The sequence below is a fragment of the Rhinoraja longicauda genome, chromosome 21 (assembly GCF_053455715.1).
Source record: "Rhinoraja longicauda isolate Sanriku21f chromosome 21, sRhiLon1.1, whole genome shotgun sequence".
NCBI classification, from domain to species: domain Eukaryota; kingdom Metazoa; phylum Chordata; class Chondrichthyes; order Rajiformes; family Arhynchobatidae; genus Rhinoraja; species Rhinoraja longicauda.
The window spans coordinates 11,255,052-11,271,247 of NC_135973.1; the positions used below are offsets into that span (position 1 = coordinate 11,255,052).

At 38.3% G+C, this 16,196-nt stretch overlaps 1 protein-coding gene across 1 annotated transcript in view; it reads left to right on the forward strand.

The window, feature by feature from the left end:
* ift70 (intraflagellar transport 70) overlaps positions 1–16,181 on the forward strand; it is a 55,721-nt gene extending 39,540 nt beyond the window's left edge. Inside the window, exons 15-19 of the mRNA XM_078418465.1 lie at positions 6,558–6,629; positions 8,618–8,721; positions 9,581–9,659; positions 12,913–13,042; positions 15,559–16,181. Coding sequence (XP_078274591.1) covers positions 6,558–6,629; positions 8,618–8,721; positions 9,581–9,659; positions 12,913–13,042; positions 15,559–15,695 — 522 coding nt within the window. The 3' untranslated portion in view covers positions 15,696–16,181. The remainder of the gene's footprint in view (positions 1–6,557; positions 6,630–8,617; positions 8,722–9,580; positions 9,660–12,912; positions 13,043–15,558) is intronic.
* Positions 16,182–16,196: the final 15 nt, after the last annotated feature.

Genomic DNA, 16,196 nt, shown 5'->3' on the forward strand with positions numbered 1-16,196 from the left:
CACTAGAATATTTCTTCTTACCATGTCAAACTACTTTAGCAGTGATATTAAGAACATGTTCTGATTTATGAACAGGTTTTAGCATTGTAACTTGTTAATAAGCAAGGGATTCCCAGTAGTCAAACACTGCACTGCTCAAATCCTTCAGCGGCTTGGTGAAACCAACTGTGAAGTTCTGATCACCCGATCACAGAGAAGGGAGTCAAGCCATGGAGGTAGCCCAGAAGTTAGTGGTGAGATTGACCTTGAGCATCAAAGAGATAAGGCGACAGAGAGGTGACATTGGGAAACATTAACATTGCAACAGATATCTGCAACATATAAAGTATATTGCCAGGACCAAAGAAACAGACAGTTACAGCACAGAAGGATACCATTCATCACATTGTGTTCACAGTGATTCTCTATCAAGGCAAATCATGAATTCCAGACCCCATCCTCTCCTCGGCCTTTGCTTTATCACCTTGCTAATATTTATCTAATTTTTATCCAATTCTGCATTGAAGGTCAATGGAATCTTGGCTCAAACATATCTGAAGACAATGCATTCCAGATTCTAGCCACACGGTGCATAAATAAGTTTAACCATGTCATTCTTTATTTCTTTTCACCCTTATTTTATACTTATGGCTTGTACGCCTCATCCCCTCCACCAAAGTGTGCAACCTCCATTACCCATTCTGTTTAGACCCCTCATCATTTGATATATTTCTGTCAAATCTCCCATCGGTTTTCTCTTTTCCAAAAAAAAACAATCCCAATGTTTTTAATTTATCCTCACTGCACAAACTATTCTCGCAAAGCTTCCCTTGACCCTCTCTAATGCTTTTGCATCCTTCCTATAATGTGCTAACCAGAATTGAATGCAATTATCCAGTTGAGGCCAGAGCCGTGGTTCACAAAACTTCTGTATATTTATACTCTGTGCTCCCTTGGTGAGAATCTGCGTTTTGTATGCTTCATTAACCACTTTCTCAAACTACTCTGCTGCTCTCAATGATTTGTGAACACATTTCCCTGGACCCTCTCTCCTGCATCTTTTAAAACAGTATCCTTTATTCTCTATAGCTTTTCCTCGTTCTTCCTTCCAAAATGTGTCATCTCGGATTTTCCAGAATCAAGCATAGTTTCCTTTTTGGCTGTTGCTGCAAAATATAATTGTCCTCGTTGCATTTTACAGTACTGCCAAGTTTTGTGTCATTTGTAAATTTAAAAATTGTATCTTACTACCCCAGGTTTAAGTCATTAATATAGATTAAAAAGAGCAATGATCCCATCACTGATTGCTGAGAAACGCCAATATTCACTGTCCTCCAGTGTGAAAAATTGGCCAACTTCATATCCATGCTATCAATCTCTCTTTTATGCCTCTGCTTCAACATTGATAACAAACCTATTTTATGAAACCATATCAAAAATCATGTGGAACTCCTTGTATACTGTATTAACTACATTATTCCATCCTCTAGCTGTTACCTATTCAAAAAATTAATTTAAATCGATGAAATTCAATTTGTCCTTATCTAATATGCACGAGCTTACCTTAACTAATCAATCTTCCTCCAGGTGACTATAAATCTTGTTCATCGATGCTTTTAAAAACTTCTTCACTACAGAAGTTCAACTTACTGGCTTGTAGTTACTGCGTTTATCCTTATCCCCTTTTTTAAACAAGGATATTCCCTATTCGTAATTCTTTAGTCTTCTGTCACCATCCCCACATCTAAAGTGCATTGAAAGATGTTTACCTGTGCCCCCATAATTTCTTCTGTACTTTCAAAGTCCTAGGTTGTGTGCTCTCTGGTCCATGTGCTCCACCTTCTTTAAATTCAGAAGGAGGGAGGGGTAAAAGCTATTTATTTTTTTTAATTAAAAAAATTAAAAGATTGATTTATTTATTTTTAAATTAAATAAATAAATAAATAAATAAATTCGGACAGCTTTTCTAATATTTCTGTGCTGAAAATGTTTAACATATCCAGGCAGTATCTCAGTAGAAGGGTCTTCATTATTACCGGGGAAGTATCCACTGTCCTGGTCAAAACAGATGCCATGTACTCATTTAGCACCTAGCACAGCATTCACGTGCAAGTTCCCATATTGTCCTGGGTAGGCACTATTTTCCATGTAATTCCCTTTTAGTATTTATATCTCAATTAAATTAATTAACTGGAAGAAGGCCATTTTTAGTGGGATGGTGCACGTAATTTGAAATTATAACTTGATGGGCACAACTATAACTGTTTAGAGCCTTTAAGGTAAAATGATTCAGGTTCAGTTGAGGCACATTTTTCTATGGAACACCTTTGATTTATAATTTGTTCGTGGTTCATCTTTTCACATTCCCTCCCTTTGACTCCCTTATATTTCACATGGCCTGCTTCTTTTGTAATCAGTGAGGCTCATGCTGCTATTACAACCTGACATTGGAATATGCAGCCTTTTTTTCCTTTGTCTTCTTTTGTATCTCATTACGTTCTTCCCTTGTTGCCCATGGAAATGTGCTTCAATTGTACCTGAATCATTTTTTTCCTTAAAAGAGTTGTAGTTGTGATTGTCAGTATACATTTTCAAATTACTTGCCTCGTCCCATTGAAATTGTTCTTCTTCCAGTTAACTATTTTAATAATGAATTGCACTTTATCTTTTCCTATATATATAATAAATCCTCTGATGTAATGATCACTATTTCCTAAATACTAAACCAAATAATATCATCGTACAAAAAGTGTAAAGTCAATAGAAATTAATATTGGGAGAATTGAATGGTTGCTTTTTGTACCCTGTTATCCAAAATCCAAATTATTCAAAGCAAGATTAACCTATGGCCGTCCATTTATGGACCAAGGAATAGTGTCTAATAGTTGAAAATTGGTAAAAGGCTTACTCCATCTATTAGACCAGAACAGGTCAATGTCAGCAGCTCATTTGCGTGCAAATTGCAAAATGCTGACTTGATTAGCAAATCTCGTAGAACCTCCATGCAAAACTCACAGAACAAATGTAAATTTGTTCCTTGCTATGACTGGTTTTGCTCCAATCTATCTCAAGGGCATACCTCAAAGCAGCTCAGAACGTCAGAAGAATCTGTCTCTCTGCCATCTTGGATGTAAACATGTTATTAAAGCAGTAAAAGCAAGGGTCATCATGAATCATTTTAATGCTCTGATGGTGAGAGATCAGGGTTTTTATAAACTAAGGGACTGAATGCCTGCTTACTTCCAGCTATGTTTCTTCTCACCCAATTTAATTTAAATTACACTTTATATTATAAATCTAATTCAATTTTAATTTTATAATTTAAAATTATCAAAGTCCATTACTGACTGATGCAACGTATCCTTTACTGATCATTCAAAACAATTATCCTTTTTGTGGAATTTTATTTCAAAGAAACTAGTTAATTTTATTTGTTAAGTAACTGAAACACGAATGCCCTGTAATAGGAAAAACTACCTATTACAGACACTCACTTTACAGTCGTTCAGGTTACAGAAATTTGCCAAATCACTTTGAGATGCAGAATAAAATTTGTTCTCACACAATTTACGTGAAAAAACTATATAAATCATCAGAAAACGGTTTTTTTCAACTTGCATTCCTTGGGCACATGCACAGATAACATCACTTTCTGTTCGGTAAAATCTGATATGTGATACAACCAATTTCTAGGAATGCAACATGTGCGTGCTGTAATTATTAAATGATCATCTACCATTGTTTACCTCTTAAGGGATACACGATGTTCTTTATTCAAAATGATGGCAACTACTACCAACAGTTATGAAATGTTTAGGTTTTCATCCTGGTTCAGTATTTTAAATGTGAAATTTTCTCTGGAGTTCACTTAGATTGTCTTCCAAAATAGGGAATTATAGCTCCTTGTATTTTCTTTTTGTTGTACATATTTTAAATTCTAAAATCAATTCTTCCTGCAGCTGAGACTTCTTGTTTCCCTTGTTTGATTAAAATGTGTTATAATATTCAATTAGCAATCTCCATTTAAAACCAAATATAGCTCAGTACAAAAAATGTTCAACTAACTTATTGTGACTACAATAGTGCACACTCTTCAACTGGAGACATCTAATCTAATCCCCCTTCTCTTTCTTTTGCTTGTATAATTTTGTATTAAATTCAAAATTTACAACAAAAGGATTTTTGACTCAGTACAGTACTCAGTAGTCTATTGTTGAGAATTTCATGGTTGAATTTCATTTGAAAATATTACAGAACAAGGCTTAACTATTAGTATGTATTTGACCAGATGTTAGTTTCAAAATAATTCAAAAGCATTTTTCTTGATTATTAAAGAGAATTTCTAACCTATTCCACTGTTATTTTTTAGGTCACATCTTAACACTATGATATTTAGCACCAGTCTGTACCAAACTATAATCTATGAAATCTCGCATACTAGATTGAGGCTTCTTAGTACATTTTCTCCCTAACCACTACCCAACAGCACCAGAAGACCAATAACACAATCACTCAATTGATTTACTATGCTCAATTAATTCTGGGCAGTTTTCCCATGCTTCCTCATAGAGTCATAGAGTCCTACAGCACAGAAAGAGGCCCTTCGGCCCATCGTGTCCACACCGCCCGTTACCAAACACAGTCTAATTTTAATCCCATTTTCCCGCATTTGGACCGTAGCCCTGAATGTTGTAGCATTTCAAGTGCCCATCCAAATGCCTCTTAAACGTTGTGAGTGTTCCCGCCTCCACCACCACCCCAGGCAGTGAGTTCCAGACTCCAACCACCCTCTGGGTGAAAAAGTTCTTTCTCACATCCTCCCGAGGCACGGTAGCGCAGCGGTAGAGTTGCTGCTTTACAGCGAATGCAGCGCCTGAGACTCAGGTTCGATCCTGACTACGGGTGCTGCACTGTAAGGAGTTTGTACTTTCTCCCCGTGACCTGCGTGGGTTTTCTCCGAGATCTTCGGTTTCCTCCCACACTCCAAAGACGTGCAGGTATGTAGGTTAATTGGCTGGGTAAATGTAAAAATTGTCCCTAGTGGGTGTAGGATAGTGTTAATGTGCGGGGATCACTGGGCGGCACGGACTTGGTGGGCCGAAAAGGCCTGTTTCCGGCTGTATATATATGATATGATATGAAACCTCCCTCCCCTTACCCTGTATCTATGTCCCCTCGTTGTTGAACCTTCCACCAGTGGAAGAAGTTCCCCGCCATCTACCTTATCTATGCACCTCATGATCTTGTACACCTCGATCATGTCCCCTCTCAGCCTCCTCTGCTCCAGGGAAAACAACCCCAGTCTGCTCAGTCTCTCCTCATAGCCGAGGCCCTTCATCCCTGGCAGCATCCTGGTGAATCTCCTCTGCACCCTCTCCAAAGCTATCACATCCTTTCTATAATGTGGTGACCAGAACTGTACACAATACTCCAGCTGTGGCCTCACCAGTGTTCTGTACAATTCCAGCATTACCCCCCTACTTTTATATTCGATGCCCCGGCTAATGAAGGCCAGTAACCCATATGTCTTTTTGACCACCCTGTCCACCTGTCCTGCTGCCTTCAAGGACTTGTGTACCTGTACTCCAAGGTCCCTCTGTACCCCTGTCTTCCCTAAGATCCTTCCATTCATGGTGTACTCCCTCTCCAAGTTATTTCTGCCAAAGTGCATCACCTTGCACTTTTCAGGATTAAATTCCATCTGCCACTGCTCCGCCCATCTGACCATCTCATCTATATCTTCCTGCAGCTTGCAGATCCCTTCCTCGCTATTCACCAACCCCCCTACCTTTGTGTCATCTGCAAACTTGCTGATCATGCCCTGTACGTTAACATCCAGATCATTTATGTAGATTACAAACAGTAAGGGACCCAACACCGATCCCTGTGGCACCCCACTGGACACCGGCCTCCAGTCACAGAAGCACCCTTCTACCACCACCCTCTGCCTTCTGTCACTAAGCCAGTTTTTAATCCATTTTGCCAAGGTGCCCTGGATCCCATGGGCTCTTACCTTCTTGACTAGTCTCCTGTTTATTCAATTTCCCATCCTTCAGATTTCACTACAAATCCTTCTGCTAATGCCACATAGAATTTATCAACTAAGAAAACTGTGTTATCCTCCACCACCCCCCCGCCCCCATTAATTTGAGTTTGTTTTTGTGTATGATATTGATGGCTGATGGTTTATACTTTATCATTACAGGGCCCATACTTTGGTCTGTAAAATAATTTTTTACATGACATTTTATATTAAAATAAAATAATACTGTTAGTGAATGTTTCATTAATCATCTAGAGTGAGACTTTATTGTGGGAACAATTTTTACATGTCAAGAATGATTTATGATATCACAATCTGCACATTATGTATTTGCTAGGAATATGTTGACATCTTTGCAATGTATTTTAATTTAACTGTAATACTTAGATTGTTCATTGTATTATTTGTGCTTGCTTTAAGTGTCGCTATGCTTGTTTTGTTTTTGAGCTCCATCCAACCATTATTTTCCAGGATTTTAAATGAATTACAACGTTTATGTGACATGTACTTACAATCCATTTTACTCTTCTTTCAGATCTTAAATGTGAGTGCCATTGTCCTTGCTAATCTCTGTGTTTCCTATATAATGACCAGTCAAAATGAAGAGGTAAGCATACATTGATGGGGATCCATATAACAAAATGATGTTTGCCATTTTATTGTATGAACTGAACCGGTTTACATAGATACTTCTTTACTTGTCATCTTTTGTTTAAATTTGGTTTTTATTCATCGAGTGTTACATATTTCAGCAACATCCTAGCCTACTGGTTCCCCAATAGTTCTTCTTGTGGACTTATTGTCTCAATGCTCCATTGTGACTTAGTTCATGATTATCCAAGTGTTTAGTCAATAAGAATGTCACTTCTTCACAGTTGACTTTAGACAGATATGTATATTGTTGTTTTATTTCTCTCCTTCCCTTAATGGTCAACTGAAGTTTCACTGTGCAACTTTGCAATCCATAGTACAGGTGTCAGAGGTGATGGGGAGAAGGCAGGAGAATGGGGTTAGGATGGAGAGATAGATCAGCCTTGTTTGAATGGCGGAGTAGATTTAATGGGCCGAATGGCCTATTTCTACTCATAGTAGAAATTACCTTATGTATGGAATTTCAAAGGATAGGTTTTGATAAATTGTTTACATGTGATGCACAATGGATACTCATGACATTGCACCAATGTTAGAAGATGGTATAAATGTAAGATGTTAATGCAGGAGGTTTTGTTGTGCTGATTGAACAAAACCATTGATCATTTTCCTGGAAGTTAGAAAGAACATATCTCAGAGGACTGATGCGCCTTGTAAATTTTTCATCTCTGACCAGTTCTGATGAAACAGTATTTCTCTCTCCACACATGCTGCCGGACCTGCTGCACTTTCCCAACATTCTCCTTTATCTCACGCTTTCAGCAGCTTCTGTGTTCTACACCTCACCATTGGTATATTTTTCTCTCCCCGTTCACCTTCCATTTACATCTGTTCTGAACAGATGAGCAATCTCTTCCAATCAACACCAATCTGCGGTGTTTTTCTTGTAGCAACAAAGAATTTTAGATGCTGATGAATACGCAAAAGGACACAAAATGCTGGAGTAATTTAGTAGGTCAGGCAGCATCTCTGGGGAACGTGGATAGGTGATGTTTTGGGTTGAGACCCTTCTTCAGACAATCTGAAGTAGAGTCTCAACCCGAAACGTCACCTATCCTTGTTCTCCGGGGATGCTGCCTGACCTGCTGAGTTACTCCAGCACTTTGTGTCCTTTTACTTTCTTGATGTCCACCCTATCAAAGCTTTTGTTCTCCCCATCCTTCTCCTTTCTCAGTAGCTTAATATTGTTTTCCCAATTTTCCCAGTCATGATGAAGAATCATTGATCTGAAATGTTAATTCTGGTTTTTCTCTCCACAAAATCTGCCTGACCTGCTCAGTATTTTCAGCGTTTTCTGTTCTTTTCCCTACTTAAACAGTTCTGGATATCAATTTATCATTGATCCTTTCCTACTTCTCACATCTCATTGACAAACAGATAAACACATGACCACTAAAAAGTAACTCAGAGAAATGCAAAGTGGTGCATTTAGGTTGTTTGCCACATATACGATTATTTTTACGTTTTCTACAAAGCCCTGCCCTGTGTTGGTTAAACTTTCTCCACGTTTCTTCCACATTTGGATTGGAGATTCTTGCACTGTTTAACTTGTCCTAGTAAACTTTGTACCGAGATATGACACCAATAAGCCATTTCAAATCAATTATGCCATTTTATTTATATAAGATATATGTATATACTAATATATAGTTTTACAATGAAACGTGTTGCAAAGTATTTCATCCATAAAATAGCAAAAATGATCATATCCTTTACATAGGTGATTAATATATAAATTAGCAATGCTTATGGGTTGTATTCTATGAAGTATTATTTTAATATTATTTTAATACTTTAGGTATGTGACTTCCAGTTAGGAGTAGTTCCATTGTTATAATGTCTGTTAATTTTCTTCCGAATTTAAATTTTTATTCATCATTAAATAGAGATTTTTCATGATAGTTTTATTTGGACTAATGTGAATTTAAATATTTCTGTTTAAAGGCAGAAGAATTGATGCGGAAGATTGAAAAGGAAGAGGAACAGCTGGCATATGATGACCCAGATAAAAAGATTTATCATCTTTGCATTGTTAATCTTGTAATAGGGTAGGTAATATCTAATTTGATGATGGCAGATTAAACACTGGAGTTACATAATTATGCCTCGTATACAAACAGAGGATTGGATCTTAAAAGGAATAAATGATGCAGCAAAACTCTGATAATCCATTAACTGATTTTGCAGAGATCCCGATGGTTTAGCATCTCGATTTTTCAGTGGTGCCTTTACATGTACCAGGGCCCCATTTTATGCACTTTATTTAACTCACCCGATTCACTGAAGAACTTGAATTACTGTGTATCATCCACAAGAAAGTAAATTCAAAGCATTTTGGGAATAATGGGAGTAACATCCAATAGATGGTGAAATCTTCCAGTCTAGTACCGACAAAATCCCAAGAAACCTGGATTACTGGAGTTCCACTGTGCAACGGATTGAGTGATGTAGTTGCTTAGAGTTTGCAAATGAATTTCAGTGTAGCATTGGTGGGTAAATGCTCACTCTTAACAAGTCGTTTGAATTTTTTTTAAGGAAGATAATTAGGACTGGCGTGAGCATTGGTTTATAGAGTAGTGAATCAAGTAAAGGCACTGCGTTAAAAATTACGTTTGAGGCCATGTTATCTGATGTAGTTTGACTGAAACTAAATCTTGAACAATAGATGTGAGGACATTTGAACCGTGTCAAAAGGTTCAGAACAAGCAGTTTCAAAATTCTCACTGGCAAGTAGTTGTTTTCTGATTGAGTCTTTGTCTACTCTGAGCAGAATTTCTAAAACAAACTTCCTAAAATTCCACCAACCTTTGCATTGAAACAAAAAGGGTTGCAAAACAAGGCATCCATGTTGACGTCTACAGATAATGCTTTGTAATTTTTAGTGTTTTACCTTCTCAATTCTCTTAGGACTTTATACTGTGCTAAAGGAAATTATGAATTTGGCATTTCAAGAGTAATAAAGAGCTTGGAACCTTACAACAAAAAGGTAAGAAGAAACAAAGATGCAAGACCAACCTCTTGTTTGAAAATTTCCCACTGGTGAAAACATCTCAACCTTATCATTGCCTCCTCAGGATCTTGTATGTCTCAAGGTTATCCCTCATTCTTCCAAGCTCCAATGAATACGGACCACAGTCCCCACCCCCCAACCTTTTTAACCTTTTATCAATCCCTTTTTGACTGTCTCTAATGCTTCCAAATCCTTGTAACGGTTATAGACAATAGACAATAGGTGCAGGAGTAGGCCATTCAGCCCTTCGAGCCAGCACCGCCATTCAATGCGATCATGGCTGATCACTCTCAATCAGTACCCCGTTCCTGCCTTCTCCCCATACCCCCTCACTCCGCTATCCTTAAGAGCTCTATCCAGCTCTCTCTTGAAAGCATCCAACGAACTGGCCTCCACTGCCTTCTGAGGCAGAGAATTCCACACCTTCACCACTCTCTGACTGAAAAAGTTCTTCCTCATCTCCGTTCTAAATGGTTATGTCACCTACACCTGTACAATTGTGCTAAAACCCCTATTTCTATCCTCCAATCCCTTTATAATGAAATATGCCACTTTCCAATCTTAACTACCTGCTGCACCTGCCTGTTAACCTTTCGCGATTCGTGCATCTGATCACCTAGAGCCCTCTGTACTTCACTCATTTATAGTCTCTCTTCATTTTTTTAAATATAAATATCTGCCTTTTGATTCCTCTTACCAAAATGCATGACTTCACACTTGCCCACATTGAACTCCATTTGCCAATTTTTGTCCAATCATCCAATCTATCTGTATCCCATTATAAAATTATTATCGTTATTACAACATACACATTTGCCTATTTTTGTGTCATTGGCAAAATGCATTCACATGCAAAATAATGATTGAGGGTTTAGGTTAAGCCCTTCCAAAGCTGGAGTGATTAGTTGGCATTTCATTATCATATCATTAAGAGGGTACTTTCATGATTCATTAAACACCCTAATTTTCAGTGATGATGAGGCATTTTGACAGGCACATGAATAGGCAGGGAATGGAGGGATACAGACTGTGTGCAGGCAGTTGAGTTTAACATGTAAAAATGCTATTTACGTATATAAACTATAAAATGCTTTCTATTGGACATCTGTAACAGTTGAGTAAGGGTTGTTGGGGACGTGCCGAATTACCTAAGCCTTCTAATGGAATAGTGTTGGTGAGCTTGCTTGGCCATAGCCGAGATGTGGCCGGTCCAGGACAAATTGCTAGTGATATTTACTCCTAAGAACTTGAAGCTTTGAATGTGTCATCAATGTATACTGGGGTACGTGTAGAGCTTTGCTTCCTGAAGTCAATCACAATCTCGTTTGTCTTGCTGACATTGAGGGAGAGATTGTTTTCTTGGCAGCAGGTTACGAGGTTCTCAATCTCCTTCCTGTACTCAGTCTCATCATTATTTGATACCCAGCCCACTACGGTGGTGTCATCTGTGAACGTATAAATTGAGTTGGGTTGGTATTTGGCTGCAGTCATGAGTGTATAAGGAGTATAATAGGGATCTGAGAATACATTGTTGCGAGGCTCCAGTGTCGTAAACTTTGATTTGTCGCCTGTCCTCATTGATTGTGGTCTGTTGGTCAGGAAGGCAAGGATCCAGTTGCAGAGGGAAGTGCTGACTTCCAATTTCTACGAGTTTGGTGATGAACTTGATTAGGAAAAATGAGCAACATAAACTCATCAGTCTGAAGAAGGGTCTCGACCCAAAACGTCACCTATTCCTTCTCTTCAGAGATGCTGCCTGTCCCACTGAGTTACTCCAGCATTTTGTGTCTAACATAAATTAACTAACAGATTCTAGATATATTTCTGAAGATAGACACAAAAAGCTGGAGTAACTCAGCGGGACAGGCAGCATCTCTGGAGAGAGAAAATGGGTGACGTCACCTATTCCTTCTCTCCAGAGATGCTGCCTGACCCGCTGAGTTACTCCAGCATTTTGCATCTACCTTCGATTTAAACCAGCATCTGTAGTTATTTTCCTACACATTCTGCCAGTCCTGCTGAGTTGCTCCAGCTTTTTGTGTATATCTTCGGTTTAAACCAGCATCTGCCGTTCCTTCTTACACTAGATATTTTTCTGATGTTTTTAATCTTGTTTGGTGAGTTATACATTAATACACTGTTTTATTTCTCGAAAGATTAGGCATTGTAAGTTTGTTCTATTAACGGTGAGCGTAGGGAAATCACTGCATTCTATACATGCACCATATGCATATCATGGAGGTCATTGATTGATAATTTTGTGATACTCTGATTTGTCAGTAGTCAAAGCAGAACCTCCCTGTGATGGACTAAATTGTTTATTCCACCAACGACAGTTCATTGGCTGTTTTTGTCAAATCTGTACCTTGAAGCTGTAATTGTGATGACATTTACTGTTCAACAACTTCAGTTATGGTATTCTTGACAGTCAATAGCCTTGCGATTCATTGTATGTCAAAGTCACGATTATTAAAATAATATTTTCATTAAAATTAGATTTAACCACCTTGAATTAATTTTCTTTCTTAAACCATTCTGTTTGACTTCAGGATAGGGAGATATTTAATTAAAGCTTGGATGAGAAATTTAAAAAAATAAACATTTTTAATTGCCCTCATTGATAAATACAGAACAGATATTTCAGTAAATATTAGTATACATAAAAATGTATCGTGGGCGTGCAGCGTAGGTTTACTAGGTTAATTCCCGGAATGGCGGGACTGTCATATGTTGAAAGACTGGAGCGACTAGGCTTGTATACACTGGAATTTAGAAGGATGAGAGGGGATCTTATCGAAACATATAAGATTATTAAGGAGTTGGACACGTTAGAGGCAGGAAACATGTTCCCAATGTTGGGGAAGTCCAGAACAAGGGGCCACAGTTTAAGAATAAGGGGTCGGCCATTTAGAACAGTAATGAGGAAAACCTTTTTCAGTCAGAAAGTTGTGAATCTGTGGAATTCTCTGCCTCAGAAGGCAGTGGAGGCCAATTCTCTGAATGCATTCAAGAGAGAGCTAGATAGAGCTCTTAAGGATAGCGGAGTCAGGGGGTATGGGGAGAAGGCAGGAACGGGGTACTGATTGAGAATAATAAGCCATGATCACATTGAATGGCGGTGCTGGCTCGAAGGGCCGAATGGCCTACTCCTGCACCTATTGTCTGTTATCTATTGTCTATAAAATGAAATTGGCTCCCAAACTTTTAAAGTTCATTTTCTCCTTTACAGCTCGGAACAGATACGTGGTATTATGCCAAACGGTGCTTCTTGTCTTTACTGGAAAATATGGCGAAACACATGATTATGCTAAGAGACACTGTTATTCAGGAATGCATTCAGTTCCTTGAGCACTGTGAAAGTAAGTACAGTACTTGAAACATTTGCAAAAGCTGAAATGCCATTAACTCGAAAAAGATTAAAATGATCACCTTTAAAATGCCTTAATGCCTGTTTCATCGTTCCGTGACAGCATTGTTGATCTGTGACTGAATTCCTTTGACCTGTCTGCTCCCCATATTCCTTAATACCTTTAGCTAACAAAAATCTATCCAACACAATTGTCTCTTGTTGCCTTCAGTGGAATTTTGAGCACGTTGAACTGATGGCAAACTACTGACCTGGATAGCAGTCAAGCAGTGTGTTGGGAAGCGAGCAAAAATAGACAATGGCTCAGAGAGGCAATTGTTTTCTCGCTACCACTTCCCTGATAATTCCCTGTGGCTTGAAACGTTTTATCCTACGCATCTTAATCCTTTTTATTTACTTCATTATGCTGCTGTATATTGAAACAAAACGTTCAGCGAAAACTTGCATATTGAATGGTATAACCTTAATAGAAATGCAATAAAAAATACCTATGAGTACTGTGTGCAGTTTTGGTCTCCAAATTTGAGGAAGGATATTCTTCTTATCGAAACATATAAGATTATTAAGGGGTTGGACACATTAGAGGCAGGAAACATGTTCCCAATGTTGGGGGAGTCCAGAACCAGGGGCCACACTTTAAGAATAAGGGGTAGGCCATTTAGAACGGAGGAGGAAAATCTTTTTCAGTCAGAGTTATAAATCTGTGGAATTCACTGCCTCAGAAGGCAGTGGAGGCCAATTCTCTGAATGCATTCAAGAGAGAGCTAGATAGAGCTCTTAAGGATAGCAGAGTCAGGGGGTATGGGGAGAAGGCAGGAACGGGGTGCTGTTTGAGAATGATCAGCCATGATTACATTGAATGGTGGTGCTGGCTCGAAGGGCCGAATGGCCTACTCCTGCACCTATTGTCTATTGTCTATGAATGGCAGTGCAGAAATCTATGAAGCTGACGGAGTGGTCTAATAAAAGTTAATAAAATATGGGACCTCAGATTTTATAAATAGAGGCATTGAGTACAAAAGCTAGAAAATTATATGAACCAATATAGAAGGCTAGTTTGTCCTTGGGTGAAAACTGCTGGAGTAACTCAGTGGGTCAGCCAGCATCTCTGGAGAACATGGATAGGGGATGTTTTGGGTTGAGACCCTTCTTCAAACCCTATTTCAGGGTAAAATAGTTCAGTTCTGGCACATCACTTCAGTAAGATGACGATTTGCTGAGGGCAGCAGAGATTTAAAGTAATGTTTCCAGTGATGAGGGATTAGGTTCTCGTGATTAAATCAGACTTGGATTGTTGATCTTGGAGCAGAGGATTAAGTGGAAACGTGATAGAAGTGCATGAGCCTTTAGATCAAGTAAATAAAAAGTAACTGCTTCCATGAGCTGAAGGGACAAGAAAGCAGAGATCACAGATTTAACATTACTGGCAAATGAACTGCAGAGATACAAGGAAATACCTACTTGCATTCATGATGATTCAGAAAGTTACTTTCAGAGGGGACAAAATGTAGAGATACAAGACAATGGCGTGTCATGTTGGCGCAGTTGCTGTCTTACAGCGCCAGAGACCCGGGTTCGATCCTGACCACGGGTGCTGTTTGTACGGAGTTTGTACATTCTCCCTGTGACCTGTGTGGGTTTTCTCCGGGTTCCTCCCACATTCCAAAAGCATACAGGTAGATTAAATAGCTTTGGTAAAAAATTGTAAATTGTCCCTAGTGTGCGTGGGATAGTGTTAGTGTGCAGGGATTGCTGGTCAGAGCAGACTCGGTGGGCCAAAGGGCCTGTTTCCACGCTGAACTAAACTAAAGCTCTAAACTAAACAATGGATTAACTGGATTTGTCTTTGATAGAGCAGGGGCATTCATTCGCTGAGTGGCCATCTAGCTGCAAAAATTAGATTGTACTATTTTTTTCTTGTACTATGTCCATTTGGTTCCTCCATTTTATATGCACTTTTCATGAGATAGCTGTATTTTGCATCTTCATGCAAAACCTATACAAAGTGCTAATTCAATTCTGAAACACATCCTTAGCTTCCGTTAGGGTTCCATTTGAGTGAACTAATTTCTTCATTAGCTCAGATATTTTCTCAATATGTTCCTGAAGATTTGTAGATAATTCTTGCTTATTTCTTCCAAGTACCCTTTTTTGCATTGAAATGCTCTCTTTATATTGTCTTTTATGAGATACTTGTTGCATTTCCACTTTTCCTTGGATTTATTATAATTGCATGCTGGTTCCCACCTCGTTTTATTGATCATAGTAGCTTAACCACACACAACATGGTGCTTTTGCTTTTCAGGCGTTTTTCAATGTTTTTACATGGAGCAAGTATTTATTTGAATTGTTTATTTGTAGGTATACACATTAATACTTTAGCGGAGTTTACTTTAGAGAAGTGATGATACTCCATTAATTGACTGTGAATCACTTTGAGATACCTGAAGCTTGTGAATGGCATTATGTTTTCTTTTAATATACTTTTTTTAAATCTGACCCGTTTAGTTTATGGCAAGAGTGTACTAGCAGTGATTGAACAACCCTTGGAAGAACAAAGACTGCATACAGGAAAGAATACAGTTACGTTCCAGGCACGGCTGTTGAAATCACTCATCTATGAGATCATCGGGTGGAATAGCTAACGAGTACTTACCTTGTTTAAGAGAAGCACGTTTGGCTGATCTATTAAAGTTAAATTATTTTACAATTTAGCCCTGGTTCATGTTTAATGTTTTTTCATTGGAATATTTATTTTTTGGCATTTTAGTCTCAAACAATGTTTGTATAAGTTATATTTTGTAAAGGCGCCAAATTTCACATATGTATGCTTTACCTATCTAGATATATACACCTTCTATTCCCTGGATAAAGCAAACACTATTTCAAATCTTATTTGCGGCATTTTTGTTCCACAAATGTAGACACATTTCACTGAAATCTGTCCGTCTCTAATAACAAGTTCTGAGAAAGAAGTCCAAATGTGTATTTTCTAAACTTTCACTGATCTGTGTATTTCTGGAAGAACAAATGTAATCTCTTTGTCTCTGATGTAATCTCTTGTTAAAACTTGTTTGTGAAATCTTATGATGACCAAAGCTTTGCATTTTGATTTAGTTGTTACTGAATAAAGAAGATAGTGAAAT